At 43.1% G+C, this 16895-nt stretch overlaps 1 protein-coding gene across 1 annotated transcript; it reads left to right on the forward strand.

The window, feature by feature from the left end:
• The first annotated feature begins 3746 nt into the window (after nt 1-3746).
• On the forward strand, nt 3747-13432 carry LOC120042757. The gene is made up of 4 exons (XM_038987558.1): nt 3747-3751; nt 3927-4346; nt 6631-7065; nt 12997-13432. The coding sequence occupies exons 1-4, from the start codon at nt 3747-3749 to the stop codon at nt 13430-13432; spliced, it is 1296 nt and encodes a 431-aa protein (XP_038843486.1).
• The last annotated feature ends 3463 nt before the right edge of the window (nt 13433-16895 follow it).

Below are 16895 nucleotides of genomic sequence, written 5' to 3' on the forward strand. Positions count from 1 at the left end.
TCCTGATTTTCTCTCGTCCTTTAGATTGGCTTTTATTTGTTGGCACAGTGCATTTACTCTCTCTTCCCTTAATACCCTTATTTAGGTTCAAAACCCTGTCACCGATATCAGACACAGCTGAAATGTGAAGCACGGAGGATTACAGAAGCACGGAGGATCACAGAGGGTGCATGGAAACAAAGCTGTAGTCTCCCACCAGAGAGATGTAGAAATGAGGGGACTTTCTCTTACACCCCTCTTGTGTTAGATACACATGTGGATTCATCTGACTCTAAAATTAAAATGAAGAATAAAAGATGCAAGAAAGTTCGCCCTAAAAAGCTAAAGAGCTTCATCCCCATGGCCAAACAGGAAACATCCCCAGCTGACCTGCTAAAAACACATGAGAAAAAAATCCTCCTGGTTGGAAAACCTGGAATTGGAAAAACAACAGTCGCCCATCAAATGTTGAACATCTGGGCAGAGAAAGATCACAGAGAACTAGATTACCTGTTTTATTTTGACGTGAGAGACATTTCACACAGAAAACCAATGAACCTGGAGGACCTTCTCTTTAACATGTACAGTGAGCCAAAAGAAAGCAAAGAAGAAGTGTTACAGGATATTAAGAAGAACTCTGAAAACGTTGTCATCATATTTGATGGAATCACAGACCTCTCCTATCTATCGGTAGTAAAGAACCTTGTGGAGAAACTCCTCCCGGATGCAAAGATTGTGACCACATGCAGACCAGATCAATCTGAAGACTTCCTGACAGACTGGCCCGTAGACTGGTTCAGAGTGGAGGTCAAAGGGTTCAGTGATGAATCCATCAGGACTTACTTAACACAGATGCTGAGTGCTGAGCCTGACTCCTTGAGCAGTGTGTTAAACAACCTAGAGTTGTTCAGTCTGTGCCATGTCCCAATGTACGCACTGATGGTGGTTGCCTGCATTTATTTCCCTACCTCAGAGGCTCCTAAACAGACATGCACTATAACTGAAATGTACAGCAACATCCTCCGTCACTGCATCCAAAAACACAGTGCCAAACGATGTAAGGATACCGACAAGTGTCTCAAAGAAAACAAAGAGAAAATATTGTCTTTGGCAGAAATTGCTTTTGATGCAACAAATGAAAAAAACATGAACTTGACAACACTGAGTTGTGAAGAAAGCAGTGTCCATTTTGCGTTCTTGGGGGCACTTATGGTTAAGGTTGCACCCACAGCGTCAGACACCTACTCTGCATTTCTCCACTACACAATGCAGGAGTTCTTTGGTGCCCTTTGGCTCTTACAGAATCCAGACAAAATCAGAGAGGTTCTAGAGAAGTGCCAGACTGAAGAATGGAAACACACAAAACACTTGATTCCTTTCCTGTGTGGCCTTCTGAATGAGAGGAATATTAGATTGGTTAACAGTCTAGTTCCAGCTCAACAGATCAAGAAGACGTCAGAATGGTTCTTCAAGGAAGTGGTGAACACATTTCTTCCATCTCAAACAAACCAAGATCATGCAGAAGGTGGTGCTCCTGAGTTTGAGATAGATCTTCTGTTTTTGTGTCAGTGCTTGTATGAATATCAGTCTACTGATGCCTGTCAGCTTCTCCTGGACAAACTGGACTATCATCTAGACCTGAGTGGAGAACATCTTGATCCTCACCAGTGCTGTGCAGTCTCTTATGTGACCAGTCAGTCTGCAGAGAGAAATGTTGGCTTGGACCTGAATGGCTGCACTGTGTCAGACCAAGGAGTAAGGCTGATACTGGGCTCTCTGAAGAACGTCAGACATCTTGGGTAATATTTGTGTTATCTAATTCACCAGTTTATTTCAAATTAATCAGCCAAAGAAAGAGAAATGGGGATGAAGCAACCCATCTTTAAAAAAATATATCTTATATTCTCTTCCATTCAGATACTGAGTTATAAACACTTCTGTGTCATGCTACTTTTAAATAATTAGTATAATCTAATTTATAATCTATTATTTAAAGTGATTCATCTGACCCCTCAATGCTGTGTCAACTCTGGACAACTTTGCTGAGCAGTGAGACAGAGATGGACTTCACCACTTTACTTGGTCTCTGTGGAAATGAGTTGCACCTTCCAGTCCAGGGTGAAAGACGAGTGTTTGAGAGAGCAGAAGAAGTGATGAAGCAGAGTCTAGAGAGGGTTTGTCTCTGTCTACACTGGGATCAGAGAACTGTTCTCAGTGAAGCTCTCAGCAAAACCATTTTAAAGTGTCTAACAAATATCAACAAGCTCAGGTGAGTGTTTCCACAGCCAATGTATATTTACTCAATGTCTTTGTGACTATTAATTTATTTAAGTCAATTGAGAACGTATTGTTCTTATTTCCAATGACAACCTATCAAAAGGCTAAGACGGACAAACAAGACATTACAGCAACACAACAAGATGGACACACATGACAACAGTATTCAGTCTGTAAAAGAGGCAGCAGTCACATTCTCCCTGCTTCTATCTGAACATAGACATTCTTGTGTTTTATGGGTCACAGGTTTACCCCTCTACAGCATCAGAGAGGATCCCCTGAAAGACTGGAGACAGAAGAGAAAGCAGTCCTACTAGATTTGTGTCTACAAGCAGCACTAGATCACAGAGAAACGGTCCAGAGAACTGTGAACACACTGCTGTCACTGTTCTCTGTGTATCAAACTGAGAGATATGACATCCTGCTGGATCTGTACTCTCATGTGAAGTACAATAGGAATCAAACAGCCAGGAGTATCCTTCCATCATTGAACCCGCTTTACCAGTCAGCTCCTACAGTCTGGTCAATAGACCTCTCAGAGAGAAAGGCCTCCCTCCTCCTAGAAGTGCTGAAACTCCAACCAGAGAAGAAACCAGTAGAGCTGAAGGACTGGTCAGATGAAGAGAGTGAAGTGAGGAGTTTCCTTCAGTGTCTGTCCTACATCTCACAGCTGAGGTGAGTTGGATCAGTACAGTTCAGGGATTGTAGTTGTCTGTCCCTGTAGTTCCCTTTAGAGAAGAAGTTTGTAGCTTCCTGCAGTAACTTAATAAACTAAACATAGACATACTGTTTAAAAAGATGGAATCTTACTTTGTGGTTAGGATTTTAAGGAACAATTGAAGTGGATGATGAGTTTAGAAAGATAGTCATTGTATTTTACCCACCATAATGTGACCACCAGAAATGCATATCATATCTCTCACATATTAATATATTCGTTGTTAAACTGTTCTTGCAGTTTTACTCCTCCACAGGATCAGAGAAGATCCCCTGAAGAGAGGAGAAAGAGAGAGAAGACATTCCTACTGAATCTGTGTCTTCAAGCAGCTCTCCATGAGAGAGGAACCATACAAACAACTGTAGAGAAAGTGTTGTCACTGTCTGAAGTATATCGCTTTCAGAAATGTGATTTCCTGCTGGATCTGTACTCACATGTGAAGGACTATGAGACTCAAACAGGCAGGAGTGTCCTTCCAGCATTACAGCCAGTTTACCAGTCAGCTCCTGCAGTCTGGTCCATAGACCTCTCAGAGAGAAAGGCCTCCCTCCTCCTAGAAGTGCTGAAACTCCAACCAGAGAAGAAACCAGTAGAGCTGAAGGGCTGGTCAGATGAAGAGAGTGAAGTGAGGAGTTTCCTTCAGTGTCTGCCCTACATCTCACAGCTGAGGTGAGTGAGTTTATCCAACAAGAGTCCATATGTCATTGAACTGGTGTAGATAGTATTTATGTTTTAAACTGTCTTTATCTCTTTAAAACATGCACATATGAAGATGCTGTAGAAACTCTAATTCAGTAGGTTTTGAAAATGAACAATATTCCAATTCATAGTTGTTTTGTTTTAAAAGATGGAGTCATATGGTGCTATTAGTTTTCAGTTCCCCAACCCTGTTACTCATATCAGTCCTCATCACTCACCTGCATATCATCTGTGTTTTAAACGCTTTGTTCAGATGTCTTCCACTGAAGGATAATATAGAGAGGAGAAAGAGAGAGAAGACATTCCTACTGAATCTGTGTCTTCAAGCAGCTCTCCATGAGAAAGGATCCATACAAACAACTGTAGAGAAAGTGTTGTCACTGTCTAAAGTATATCGCTTTCAGAAATGTGATTTCCTGCTGGATCTGTACTCACATGTGAAGGACTATGAGACTCAAACAGGCAGGAGTGTCTTTCCAGCATTACAGCCAGTTTACCAGTCAGCCAGTCCTGCAGTCTGGTCCATAGACCTCTCAGAGAGAAAGGCCTCCCTCCTCCTAGAAGTGCTGAAACTCCAACCAGAGAAGAAACCAGTAGAGCTGAAGGGCTGGTCAGATGAAGAGAGTGAAGTGAGGAGTTTCCTTCAGTGTCTGTCCTACATCTCACAGCTGAGGTGAGTCTGAACATGTGTGGTGGTTAGTGATCATGTGATGCTAGTGGTTATTATCTTGTAGAAACATTTGACATATAAAACTTCAAGTGTTGGTAAATCTTGTAGCTGTATTGTTAGAGAGGGGTAAAGGTAAAGATTTTGTTGGGGCACCAGGCAGGTATTAACCCTGCAGAAAGGAAAAGACTAGGATAGAGAGAGACCCACTACCACACACACACACACATCAGCAGAAGAGCCTGTCTAGAGTGTAGCCTGTTAGCCAGATAGCCAGTGGAGAGAAAAGATAAGACACACCATATAAAACACCCATCACAGCACAGGGGTAACCCCACCAATAATACCTCATACAATAATGATGGCAGAGCAATTTAACGGCAACTTCATAGAAACTATTTACGAGAAAGAACCCAGTCATCAACATTAGAGGATTTGCAGTAATCTGTATTTCCTCCCAGTGGAGGAGTGCAGAGGGTATGAATGGTGGGGGGTCATAGACAAACAAAGGCCTTAAAATGTACAAAATCTTCTGTCCCACAAGTCATTAGAACACATCAGTACAGTGTAACGGCTGTCTAATGCCTCCTCCTCGAATGAGGAGAAGGAGTAAGGGTTGGACCAAAACGCAGCGTTGTAAGATGACATACTGATTTATTTAAATAAAGACGAAACACGAAGAACACTTGAATTGATTACAAAATAACAAACGACGTAGACTGACCTGAACATAAGAACTTACATAAACACGAAGAACGCATGAAACAGGAACAGACTAGCCAAACGAACGAACAAACGAAACAGTCCCGTGTGGTGCGACATACACAGACACAGGAACAATCACCCACAAACAAACAGTGAAACCAGCCTACCTTAATCAATCAAGTTTATTTTATATAGCCCTTCGTACATCAGCTAATATCTCGAAGTGCTGTACAGAGACCCAGCCTAAAACCCCAAACAGCTAGAATGCAGGTGTAGAAGCACGGTGGCTAGGAAAAACTCCCTAGAAAGGCCAAAACCTAGGAAGAAACCTAGAGAGGAACCAGGCTATGAGGGGTGGCCAGTCCTCTTCTGGCTGTGCCGGGTGGAGATTATAACAGAACTATGCCAAGATGTTCAAAAATGTTCATAAGTGACAAGCATGGTCAAATAGTAATCATGAATAATTTTCAGTTGGCTTTTCATAGCCGATAATTAAGAGTTGAAAACAGCAGGTCTGGGACAGGTAGGGGTTCCGTAACCGCAGGCAGAACAGTTGAAACTGGAATAGCAGCAAGGCCAGGCGGACTGGGGACAGCAAGGAGTCATCATGCCCGGTAGTCCTGACGTATGGTCCTAGGGCTCAGGTTCTCAGAGAGAGAGAAAGAAAGAGAGAACGAGAGAATTAGAGAAAGCATACTTAAATTCACACAGGACACTGGATAAGACAGGAGAAGTACTCCAGGTATAACCAACTGACCCTAGCCCCCCGACACAAACTACTGCAGCATAAATACTGGAGGCTGAGACAGGAGCGGTCAGGAGACACTGTAATATGGTTCTCAATCAGAGGAAACGTCAAACACCTGCCTCTAATTGAGAACCATATCAGGCAACACATTTAACCCAACATAGAAACACATAACATAGAATGCCCACCCCAACTCACGCCCTGACCAACTAAACACATACAAAAACAATGGAAAACAGGTCAGGAACGTGACATACAGTTCAAATAACAAGACACAATAAACTGGCAAGAAACCTCCCTTTAACTAAAATGTCAACCCAAATACGTCTGACAGGACAATAATAGTCCACCGATGCTGAACCTCAAAGAGAAGAGCATTGAAACCAATAATAAAGTCTGCTGCAGTGTAAAGCACTGGAGAGATACGGGGGGAGAGAGAGAGAGAGAGAGAGACAGAGAGGGACGAGAGAGAGGAGGGAGAGAGAGAGAGGGAGAGGGAATATAAACCAAAGTTGTTTAGCATCACCACTATCAAACTGCCCCCCAGAGAGTCTCCTTTCTGACTGCTGATGCAAAGTGGCAGCACACGGTGAAGGCTCCGTATAAAACTACACATGTTGGTGAATCTGGGAACATTTATCAGCCCATTTCCTGACATAACTAATGTTGCATTACTAAATGTCACAGATAAATCATGTGAATGTCTCTAAAATTAAACACTTTAACATATAACCAAAGCACATTATGTAAATGTATAACTACTTCATATATCTTTAACTATGACTGGTTTCATGTGTTCATCCATGTCTGAATCAGCTGTTACTGTCCTTGTTGCAGTTTCTGTCCACGGAGGTCTGATCCCTCAAAGCGGATCAAGTTCCTGGTGGATCTCCTGTCTCAAGCAGCAGAGTGGGAGGAGCAGACAGGAGAGAAGACACTGAAGCTGGTATCATCAGTGTGGACTTACAGCACCTTTCCTTTTCCAAATGGAGACAATTCTGAACAGAGTGATTTCCTGCTGGATCTGTACTCACATGTGAAGGACTATGAGACTCAAACAGGCAGGAGTGTCCTTCCAGCATTACAGCCAGTTTACCAGTCAGCCAGTCCTGCAGTCTGGTCCATAGACCTCTCAGAGAGAAAGGCCTCCCTCCTCCTAGAAGTGCTGAAACTCCAACCAGAGAAGAAACCAGTAGAGCTGAAGGGCTGGTCAGATGAAGAGAGTGAAGTGAGGAGTTTCCTTCAGTGTCTGCCCTACATCTCACAGCTGAGGTGAGTGAGTTTATCCAACAAGAGTCCATATGTCATTGAACTGGTGTAGATAGTATTTATGTTTTAAACTGTCTTTATCTTTTTAATACATGCACATGTGAAGATGCTGTAGAAACTCTAATTTAGAAGGAATTGAAATTGAACAATATTCCAATTCATAGTTGTATTGTTTTAAAAGATGGAGTCATGTGGTGCTATTAGTTTTCAGTTCCCCAACCCTGTTACTCATATCAGTCCTCATCACTCACCTGTATATCATCTGTGTTTTAAACTGTTTGTTCAGATTTCCTCTACTGAAGGATAATATAGAGAGGAGAAAGAGAGAGAAGACATTCCTACTGAATCTGTGTCTTCAAGCAGCTCTCCATGAGAGAGGAACCATACAAACAACTGTAGAGAAAATGTTGTCACTGTCTAAAGTATATCGCTTTCAGAAATGTGATTTCCTGCTGGATCTGTACTCACATGTGAAGGACTATGAGACTCAAACAGGCAGGAGTGTCCTTCCAGCATCACAGCCAGTTTACCTGTCATCTCCTGCAGTCTGGTCCATATACCTCTCAGAGAGAAAGGCCTCCCTCCTCCTAGAAGTGCTGAAACTCCAACCAGAGAAGAAACCAGTAGAGCTGAAGGGCTGTTCAGATGAAGAGAGTGAAGTGAGGAGTTTCCTTCAGTGTCTGTCCTACATCTCACAGCTGAGGTGAGTCTGAACATGTGTGGTGGTTAGTGATCATGTGATGCTAGTGGTTATTATCTTGTAGAAACATTTGACATTTTAAACTTCAATTGTTGGTAAATCTTGTAGCGAGAGAGAGAGAGAGAGAGAGAGAGAGAGAGAGAGAGAGAGAGAGAGAGAGAGAGAGAGAGAGAGAGAGAGAGAGAGAGAGAGAGAGAGAGAGAGAGAGAGAGAGAGAGAGAGAGAGAGAGAGAGAGAGAGAGAGAGAGAGAGAGAGACGCTACCACCCTGCTACCACGGAACGACTTCCATACAGCGGGTAAACGCAAGTATTTCCCGTGACTGTGCCTCAAAACCAAATGTTTTCCTGGCCCACCACTTCACCCTGGACTTGAACAGCCTCTATGACCAGGTCCACCTCTACAAGGCAGAAGTGCCCACCTTTGCCCGGACTCTAAAGGACATCGCTCTCAAACGTATCCCCAACACTTCACACAGGAGCAACAGATCAATAGACACCCCTCCCAGACCAGCGAGACACCCTCCCAGACCTGCAGGCCCGCCCCCCCCCCCCCCTGGACCTACACATAGAGGACCCACGCCAAGAGGACTTACATCCAGACCACAGCACCACCAGCCACATCCACACCCTCACCCCAACCAATCAACACCCTCCCAAGTCAACCATGCCCACACCCCATTGAGGCCCCCTCAGATCAGACCTATGCCCCTCCTGCCCACCCCATGCACCCCACCCCTGCAAAGAGGGCCTCAACATGGAAGTCACACATACGCCCAGGCAGTGAGCGGGCAAACAGGCCCAACCCCCACTCGTATACTAGCCCAAGCCAATGGCATGTACCAGATGCTCAGCGGGCTCTGCTCACTGAGCATCATTTGTGGCCTGCTGAAGGTCATTTTGCAGGGCTCTGGCAGTGCACCTCCTTGCACAAAGGCGGAGGTAGCGGTCCTGCTGCTGGGTTGTTGCCCTCCTACGGCCTCCTCCACGTCTCCTGATGTACTGGCCTGTCTCCTGGTAGCGCCTCCTTGCTCTGGACACTACGCTGACAGATACAGCAAACCTTTTTGCCACAGCTCGCATTGATGTGCCATCCTGGATGAACTGCACTACCTGAGCCACTTGTGTGGGTTGTAGACTCCGTCTCATGCTACCACTAGAGTGAGAGCACCGCCAGCATTCAAAAGTGACCAAAACATCAGCCAGGAAGCATAGGAACTGAGAAGTGGTCTGTGGTCACCACCTGCAGAATCACTCCTTTTTTGGGGGTGTCTTGCTAATTGCCTATAATTTCCACCTTTTGTCTATGCCATTTGCACAACAGCATGTGAAATTTATTGTCAATCAGTGTTGCTTCCTAAGTGGACAGTTTGATTTCACAGAAGTGTGATTGACTTGGAGTTACATTGTGTTGTTTAAGTGTTCCCTTTATTTTTTGGAGCAGTGTATATCAACAAATTGGCGAGGGCACTAGAACAGTCTGCAGGACCCGGCCTCGCCCTACTAGAATCTGAAGTCAAACGTCTACTGTTTGCTGATGATCTGGTGCTTCTGTCACCAACCAAGGACGGCCTACAGCAGCACCTAGATATTCTGCATAGATTCTGACAGACCTGGGTCCTGACAGACCTGGGCCCTGACAGTAAATCTCAGTAAGACCAAAATAATGATGTTCCAAAAAAGGTCCAGTCGCCAGGACCACAAATACAAATTCCATCTAGACACCGTTGCCCTAGAGCACACAAAAAAACTATACATACCTCGTCCTAAACATCAGCGCCACAGGTAACTTCCACAAAGCTGTGAACGATCTGAAAGACAAGGCTTGCAAGAATGGCATTCTATACCATCAAAAGGAACATAAAATTTAACATACCAATTAGGATCTGGCTAAAAATACTTTAATCAGTTATAGAACCCATTGCCCTTTATGGTTGTGAGATCTGGGGTCCGCTCACCAACCAATAATTCACAAAATAGGACAAATACCATATTGAGACACTGCATGCAGAATTCTGCAAAATATCCTCCCTGTACAACGTAAAACACCAAATAATACATGCAGAACAGAATTAGGCCGATTCCCGCTAATTATCAAAATCCAGAAAAGAGACGTTAAAATCTACAACCACCTAAAAGGAAGCGATTCCCAAACCTTCCACAACGAAGCCATAACCGGCAGAGAGATTAACCTGGAGAAGAGTCCCCTAAGCAAGCTGGTCCTGGGGCTCTGTTCACAAACACACTCCACAGAGCCCCAGGACAGCAACACAATTAGACCCAACCAAATCATGAGAAAACAAAAAGATAATTATTTGACACATTGGAACGAATTAACCAAAAACTGAGCAAACTAGAATGCTATTTGACCCTAAACAGAGAGTACACAGTGGCAGAATGCCTGACCACTGTGACTGACCCAAACTTAAGGAAAGCTTTGACTATTGTTGTGTCTTTGGCATCATTAAAACTGAAGACTTTTAGTTTTTATCAAAGATTCTCTGTAATTAGCATTTCGTGATTAACTAATCAGGCAAATGTAATTAACTAGGATGTCGGGGCACCAAGGAAAATATTCAGATTTACAAAGTTATAATTTTCCTAATATAACTTAACAGATATTTTCATATCTGATAAATAGTCTTCTGAATTAATTATTTATTCATTTTACCTCACGTTAGTCTCATTCCAAACGTCGTAAATTGTTGGTTATCTGCACGAACCCAGTCTTCACTATGAGTCATCCATACATCAATTTTCTTAAATAATTTATTTATTAACTAACTAAACCATCACAGAAGTGCACACACAAACAAACAAAGTAAATATGGTTACAAGAAATGATAGGGGAATGTGCCCTAGTGGGCAAAACCGGCATGGCGGCTTGATGTACAAAAGGGAAGTGGGGGTCGACTGAGATAAGACAACACACAGTTGATAATTATAACAATTAATCCTTTGCACATGAACGCTCAATCATTCGGGAATAATTGCAATCATTCAATATATATATTTACACTCAGTGTGTCGTCGGGATCTCTGCTGAAAAGTTTGTTTCTTTTGTAGAATTGTCCGTCTCTCTCTCTGTTGTGGTGAGAATGGATAATTCAGAGTGACATTCATTCATGTCGCTATGGATAGATGTTTCGGCGGTAGTCGTTCTTCGCGTTCAATGAATTTCTAGTTGCAGACTAGTAATTAATATCAAAGACTTGTTCTTATTCTGTTGGTATCAATAGTCTAAGAGTTTAACCACGTGGTATGGTTAAAAGATTCAGCAGTCTGGTCTCAAACCTTGGCCCTCTCGTTATCGAGGTAAGCTGGTCTGCAACCTTTGTCGTAATGGAGAGAAACATGGTCTGTTAAGGAATTCTCAAGGTGGGGTTTTATTCAGAATTGCAGAAAAGGGCCTGTCCCAGGATGCCCGACCCTAACTGGGCTCATGGGCGGTCCTCTGATTTAGTTAAACTCAAAAGGGAATTGGAGTTCCCTTCATTAAAAAGTCCAAAATCACATTACACAATTTTACAAACAGTATCATCCTCACTCATTCATCTTATACAACAATTAGATGTAAACCTCATATCTGAGGCTATTATATAAACAGTGTTATGGTAATGTAGCCGCACCGTCTCCCATGAGCTTCACCAAGTTGTACCAACCGGACCAGTTCGCAGCTGGATTCTTCACCGATCTTTTATACCTTCTCCGGAACATAACTGTTGTTCGGACCTCAAGTTCTGTGAGGTGGAAGAAATTCCTTTGTTCTCTATGAAAATTCACTCTGTCTCTATACTGTGGCCATGAGGAGATCATCTCCAGGAATCTACGACCTCTCTGACCACAGCAGCCTAGTTGTAGGAGACAGAGAGAGGGGGATGATACTCGCTGTACCCAAAGAGGGCAAAGTCATGACACTATGTACAGACTCTTTGAGCATAGCCTTGCTATTGAGAAAGGCCACCGTAGGCAGACCTGGCTCTCAAGAGAAGACAGGCTATGTGCACACTGCCCACGAAATGAGGTGGAAACTGAGCTGCACTTCCTATCCTCCTGCCCAATGTATGACCATATTAGAGACACATATTTCCCTCAGATTACAGAGATCCACAAAGATTTCGAAAACAAACCCGATTTTGATAAACTCCCACATCTACTGGGTGAAATACCACAGTCTGCCATCACTGCAGCAAGATTTGTGACCTGTTGCCACGAGAAAAGGGCAACCAGTGAAGAACAAACACCATTCTAAACACAACCCATATTTATGCTTATTTATTTTCTCTTTTGTACTTCTTAAGTCTAGGGGGCACTATTTTCACGTCCGGATGAAAAGTGTGCCCAAAGTAAACTGCCTGCTACTCAGGCCCAGAAGCTAGTATATGCGTATAATTGGTAGATTTGGATAGAAAACACTCGAAAGTTTCTAAAACTGTTAACATTATGTCTGTGAGTATAACATAAATTAATTGGCAGGCGAAGCCCCGAGGACAAACCACCCAGGCAAAAAAAATGTTTAGGTCACTCTCTTTTCAATTTCTATGTGGATCTAGATTTCTAAGGCACTTGCTTGCAGTTCCTAAGAGGTTAACTATTTGTACATTGTTACAACACTGCATATATACATAATATGACATTTGTAATGTCTTAATTCTGTGTAATGTAATGAGTGTAATGTAATGTTTACTGTTAATTTTTGTTTATTTCACTTTTGTATATTGTCTACCTCACTTGCTTTGGCAATGTGAGGTAGACAATGCAATCTGTTTCCCATGACAATAACGCCCCTTGAATTGAATTGAATTGAGAGAGAGAGAGAGAGGGAATAAAAAGAGAGGGAATAAAAATAATGAATAGAGAGGGAAGAGAGGAGAGAGGAGAGCGAGAGGGAAGAGGGAAAAGTAACAAGAGATCTGCAGCATCACCACTATCAAACTGCCCCCCAGAGAGTCTCCTTTCTGACTGCTGATGCAAAGTGGCAGCACACGGTGAAGGCTCCGTATAAAACTACACATGTTGGTGAATCTGGGATCATTTATCAGCCCATTTCCTGACATAACTAATGTTACATTACTAAATGTCACAGATAAATCATGTGAATGTCTCTACAATTAAATACTTTTACATATAACCAAAGCACATTATGTAAATGTATAACTACTTCATATATCTTTAACTATGACTGGTTTCATGTGTTCATCCATGTCTGAATCAGCTGTTACTGTCCTTGTTGCAGTTTCTGTCCACGGAGGTCTGATCCCTCAAAGCAGATCAAGTTCCTGGTGGATCTCCTGTCTCAAGCAGCAGAGTGGGAGGAGCAGACAGGAGAGAAGACACTGAAGCTGGTATCATCAGTGTGTACTTACAGCACCTTTCCTTTTCCCAATGGAGACAATTCTAAACAGAGTGATTTCCTGCTGGATCTGTACTCACATGTGAAGGACTATGAGATTCAAACAGGCAGGAGTTTCCTTCCAGCATTACAGACAGTTTACCAGTCAGCTCCTGCAGTCTGGTCCATAGACCTCTCAGAGAGAAAGGCCTCCCTCCTCCTAGAAGTGCTGAAACTCCAACCAGAGAAGAAACCAGTAGAGCTGAAGGGCTGGTATGATGAAGAGAGAGAAGTGAGGAGTTTCCTTCAGTGTCTGTCCTACATCTCACAGCTGAGGTGAGTTGGATCAGTACAGTTCAGGGATTGTAGTTGTCTGTCCCTGTATTTCCCTTTAGAGAGGAAGTTTGTAGCTTTCTGCAGTAACTTAATAAACTAAACATGAACCTACTGTTTAAAAAGATGCAATCTTACTTTGTGGTCAGGATTATACGGAACAATTTAAGTGGATGATGAGTTTAGAAAGATAGTCATTGTATTTTACCCACCATAATGTCACCATCAGAAATGCATATCATATCTCTCACATATTCATCTATTTGTTGTTAAATTGTCCTTGCAGTTTTACTCCTCCACAGGATCAGACAAGATCCCCTGAAGAGAGGAGAAAGAGAGAGAAGACATTCCTACTGAATCTGTGTCTTCAAGCAGCTCTCCATGAGAGAATAACCATACAAACAACTGTAGAGAAACTGTCACTGTCTGAAGTATATTGCTATCAGAAATGTGATTTCCTGCTGGATCTTTACTCACATGTGAAGGACTATGAGACTCAAAAAGGCAGGAGTGTCCTTCCAGCATTACAGCCAGTTTACCAGTCAGCTCCTGCAGTCTGGTCCATAGACCTCAGAAAGAGAAAGGCCTCCCTCCTTCTAGAAGTGCTGAATCTCCAACCAGAGAAGAAACCAGTAGAGCTGAAGGGCTGGTCAGATGAAGAGAGTGAAGTGAGGAGTTTCCTTCAGTGTCTGTCCTACATCTCACAGCTGAGGTGAGTCTGAACATGTGTGGTGGTTAGTGATTATGTGATGCTAGTGGTTATTATCTTGTAGAAACATTTGACATTTAAAACTACACATGTTGGTGAATCTGGTAACACTTATCAGCCCATCTCCTGACGTAACAAATGTTGCATCACTAAATGTCACACATAGATAATGTGAACGTCTCTATAAAAAATACTTTAACATATAAGCAAAGCACATTATGTAAATGTATAACTACTTCCTATATATAGTTATTACTGGTTTCATGTGTTCATCCATGTCTGAATCAGCTGTTACTGTCCTTGTTGCAGTTTCTGTCCACGGAGGTCTGATCCCTCAAAGCAGATCAAGTTCCTGGTGGATCTCCTGTCTCAAGCAGCAGAGTGGGAGGAGCAGACAGGAGAGAAGACACTGAAGCTGGTATCATCAGTGTGTACTTACAGCACCTTTCCTTTTCCCAATGGAGACACTTCTAAACAGAGTGATTTCCTGCTGGATCTGTGCTCACATGTGAAGGACTATGAGACTCAAACAGGCAGGAGTGTCCTTCCAGCATTACAGACAGTTTACCAGTCAGCTCCTGCAGTCTGGTCCATAGACCTCTCAGAGAGAAAGGCCTCCCTCCTCCTAGAAATGCTGAAACTCCAACCAGAGAAGAAACCAGTAGAGCTGAAGGGCTGGTCAGATGAAGAGAGTGAAGTGAGGAGTTTCCTTCAGTGTCTGCCCTACATCTCACAGCTGAGGTGAGTCTGAACATGTGTGGTGGTTAGTGATCATGTGATGCTAGTGGTTATTATCTTGTAGAAACATTTGACATATGAAACTTCAAGTGTTGGTAAATCTTGTAGCGGTATTGTTAGAGAGGGGTAAGGTAAAGATTTTGTTGGGGCAGCCAGGCAGGTAATAACCCTGCAGAAAGGAAAAGAGTAGGATAGAGAGAGACCCACTACCAGACACACACACATCAGCAGAAGAGACTGTCTAGAGTGTAGCCTGTTAGCCAGATAGCCAGTGGAGAGAAAAGATAAGACACACCATATAAAACACCCATCACAGCACAGTGGTAACCCCACCAATAATACCTCATACAATAATGATGGCAGAGCAATTTAACGGCAACTTCATAGAAACAATTTACAAGAAAGAACCCAGTCATCAACATGAGAGGATTTGCAGTAATCTGTATTACCTCCCAGTGGAGGAGTGCAGAGGGTATGAATGGTGGGGGGTCATAGACAAACAAAGGCCTTAAAATGTCCACAATCTTCTGGGCCACATGTCATTAGTACCACATCAATACAGTTCAAATAACAAGACACAATAAACTGGCAAGAAACCTCCCTTTAACTAAAATGTCAACCCAAATACGTCTGACAGGACAATAATAGTCCACCGATGCTGAACCTCAAAGGGAAGAGCATTGAAAACAATAATAAAGTCTGCTGCAGTGTAAAGCACTGGAGAGATACGGGGGGAGAGAGAGAGAGGGACGAGAGAGAGAGATAGAGGAGGGAGAGAGAGAGAGAGAGAGGGAAGAGAAAAGTGAAAGAGCGATAGGGAAGAGACAGAGGGAAGAGACAGAGGGAAGAGAGAGAGTGAGTGGGAAGAGAAAGAGAGAGAGGGGAGAGAAAGAGAGAGAGAAGAAAGAGGGAATAGAGAGAGTAAGAGTGGAGAGAGGGAAGATAAACCAGAGTTGTTTAGCATCACCACTATCAATCTTCCCCCCAGAGAGTCTCCTTTCTGACTGCTGATACAAAGTGGCAGCACACGGTGAAGGCTCCGTATAAATCTACACATGTTGGTGAATCTGGGAACATTTATCAGCCCATTTCCTGGCATAACTAATGTTACATTACTAAATGTCACAGATAAATCATGTGAATGTCTCTAAAATTAAATACTTTAACATATAACCAAATCACATTATGTAAATGTATAACTACTTCATATATGTTTAACTATGACTGGTTTCATGTGTTCATCCATGTCTGAATCAGCTGTTACTGTCCTTGTTGCAGTTTCTGTCCACGGAGGTCTGATCCCTCAAAGCAGATCAAGTTCCTGGTGGATCTCCTGTCTCAAGCAGCAGAGTGGGAGGAGCAGACAGGAGAGAAGACACTGAAGCTGGTATCATCAGTGTGGACTTACAGCACCTTTCCTTTTCCCAATGGAGACACTTCTAAACAGAGTGATTTCCTGCTGGATCTGTACTCACATTTGAAGGACTATGAGACTCGAACAGGCAGGAGTGTCCTTCCAGCATTACAGCCAGTTTACCAGTCAGCCAGTCCTGCAGTCTGGTCCATCGGCCTCTCAGAGAGAAAGGCCTCCCTCCTCCTAGAGGTGCTGAAACTCCAAACAGAGAAGAAACCAGTACAGCTGAAGGGCTGGTCAGATGAAGAGAGTGAAGTGAGGAGTTTCCTTCAGTGTCTGCCCTATATCTCACAGCTGAGGTGAGTCTGAACATGTGTGATGCTAGTGATTACTGTCTTGTTGTCACGTTCGTCGTAACATTTAAGAGAGGAGGACCAAGGCACAGCGTGAAATGAATACATATTTAATAAACGAAGACGAAGAACACTTGACAAACTATGCAAAACAACAAACGAACGTGAAGCTATATAACAAATAGTGCTGACACTAAACACTACACATAGACAATCACCCACGAACTACCTAATGAATATGGCTGCCTAAATATGGTTCCCAATCAGAGACAATGATAGACAGCTGTCTCTAATTGAGAACCAATCTAGGCAACCA

The sequence above is a fragment of the Salvelinus namaycush genome, unplaced genomic scaffold (assembly GCF_016432855.1).
Source record: "Salvelinus namaycush isolate Seneca unplaced genomic scaffold, SaNama_1.0 Scaffold77, whole genome shotgun sequence".
Classification (NCBI taxonomy): domain Eukaryota; kingdom Metazoa; phylum Chordata; class Actinopteri; order Salmoniformes; family Salmonidae; genus Salvelinus; species Salvelinus namaycush.

What these genes read in the sequence shown, in the direction of transcription:
- LOC120042757 (XM_038987558.1), top strand. An exon ending in TCCTACATCTCACAGCTGAG is followed by an intron (nt 4,347 to 6,630) that starts GTGAGTCTGAAC and finishes TCCTTGTTGCAG; the next exon opens with TTTCTGTCCACGGAGGTCTG. An exon ending in CCCTACATCTCACAGCTGAG is followed by an intron (nt 7,066 to 12,996) that starts GTGAGTGAGTTT and finishes TCCTTGTTGCAG; the next exon opens with TTTCTGTCCACGGAGGTCTG.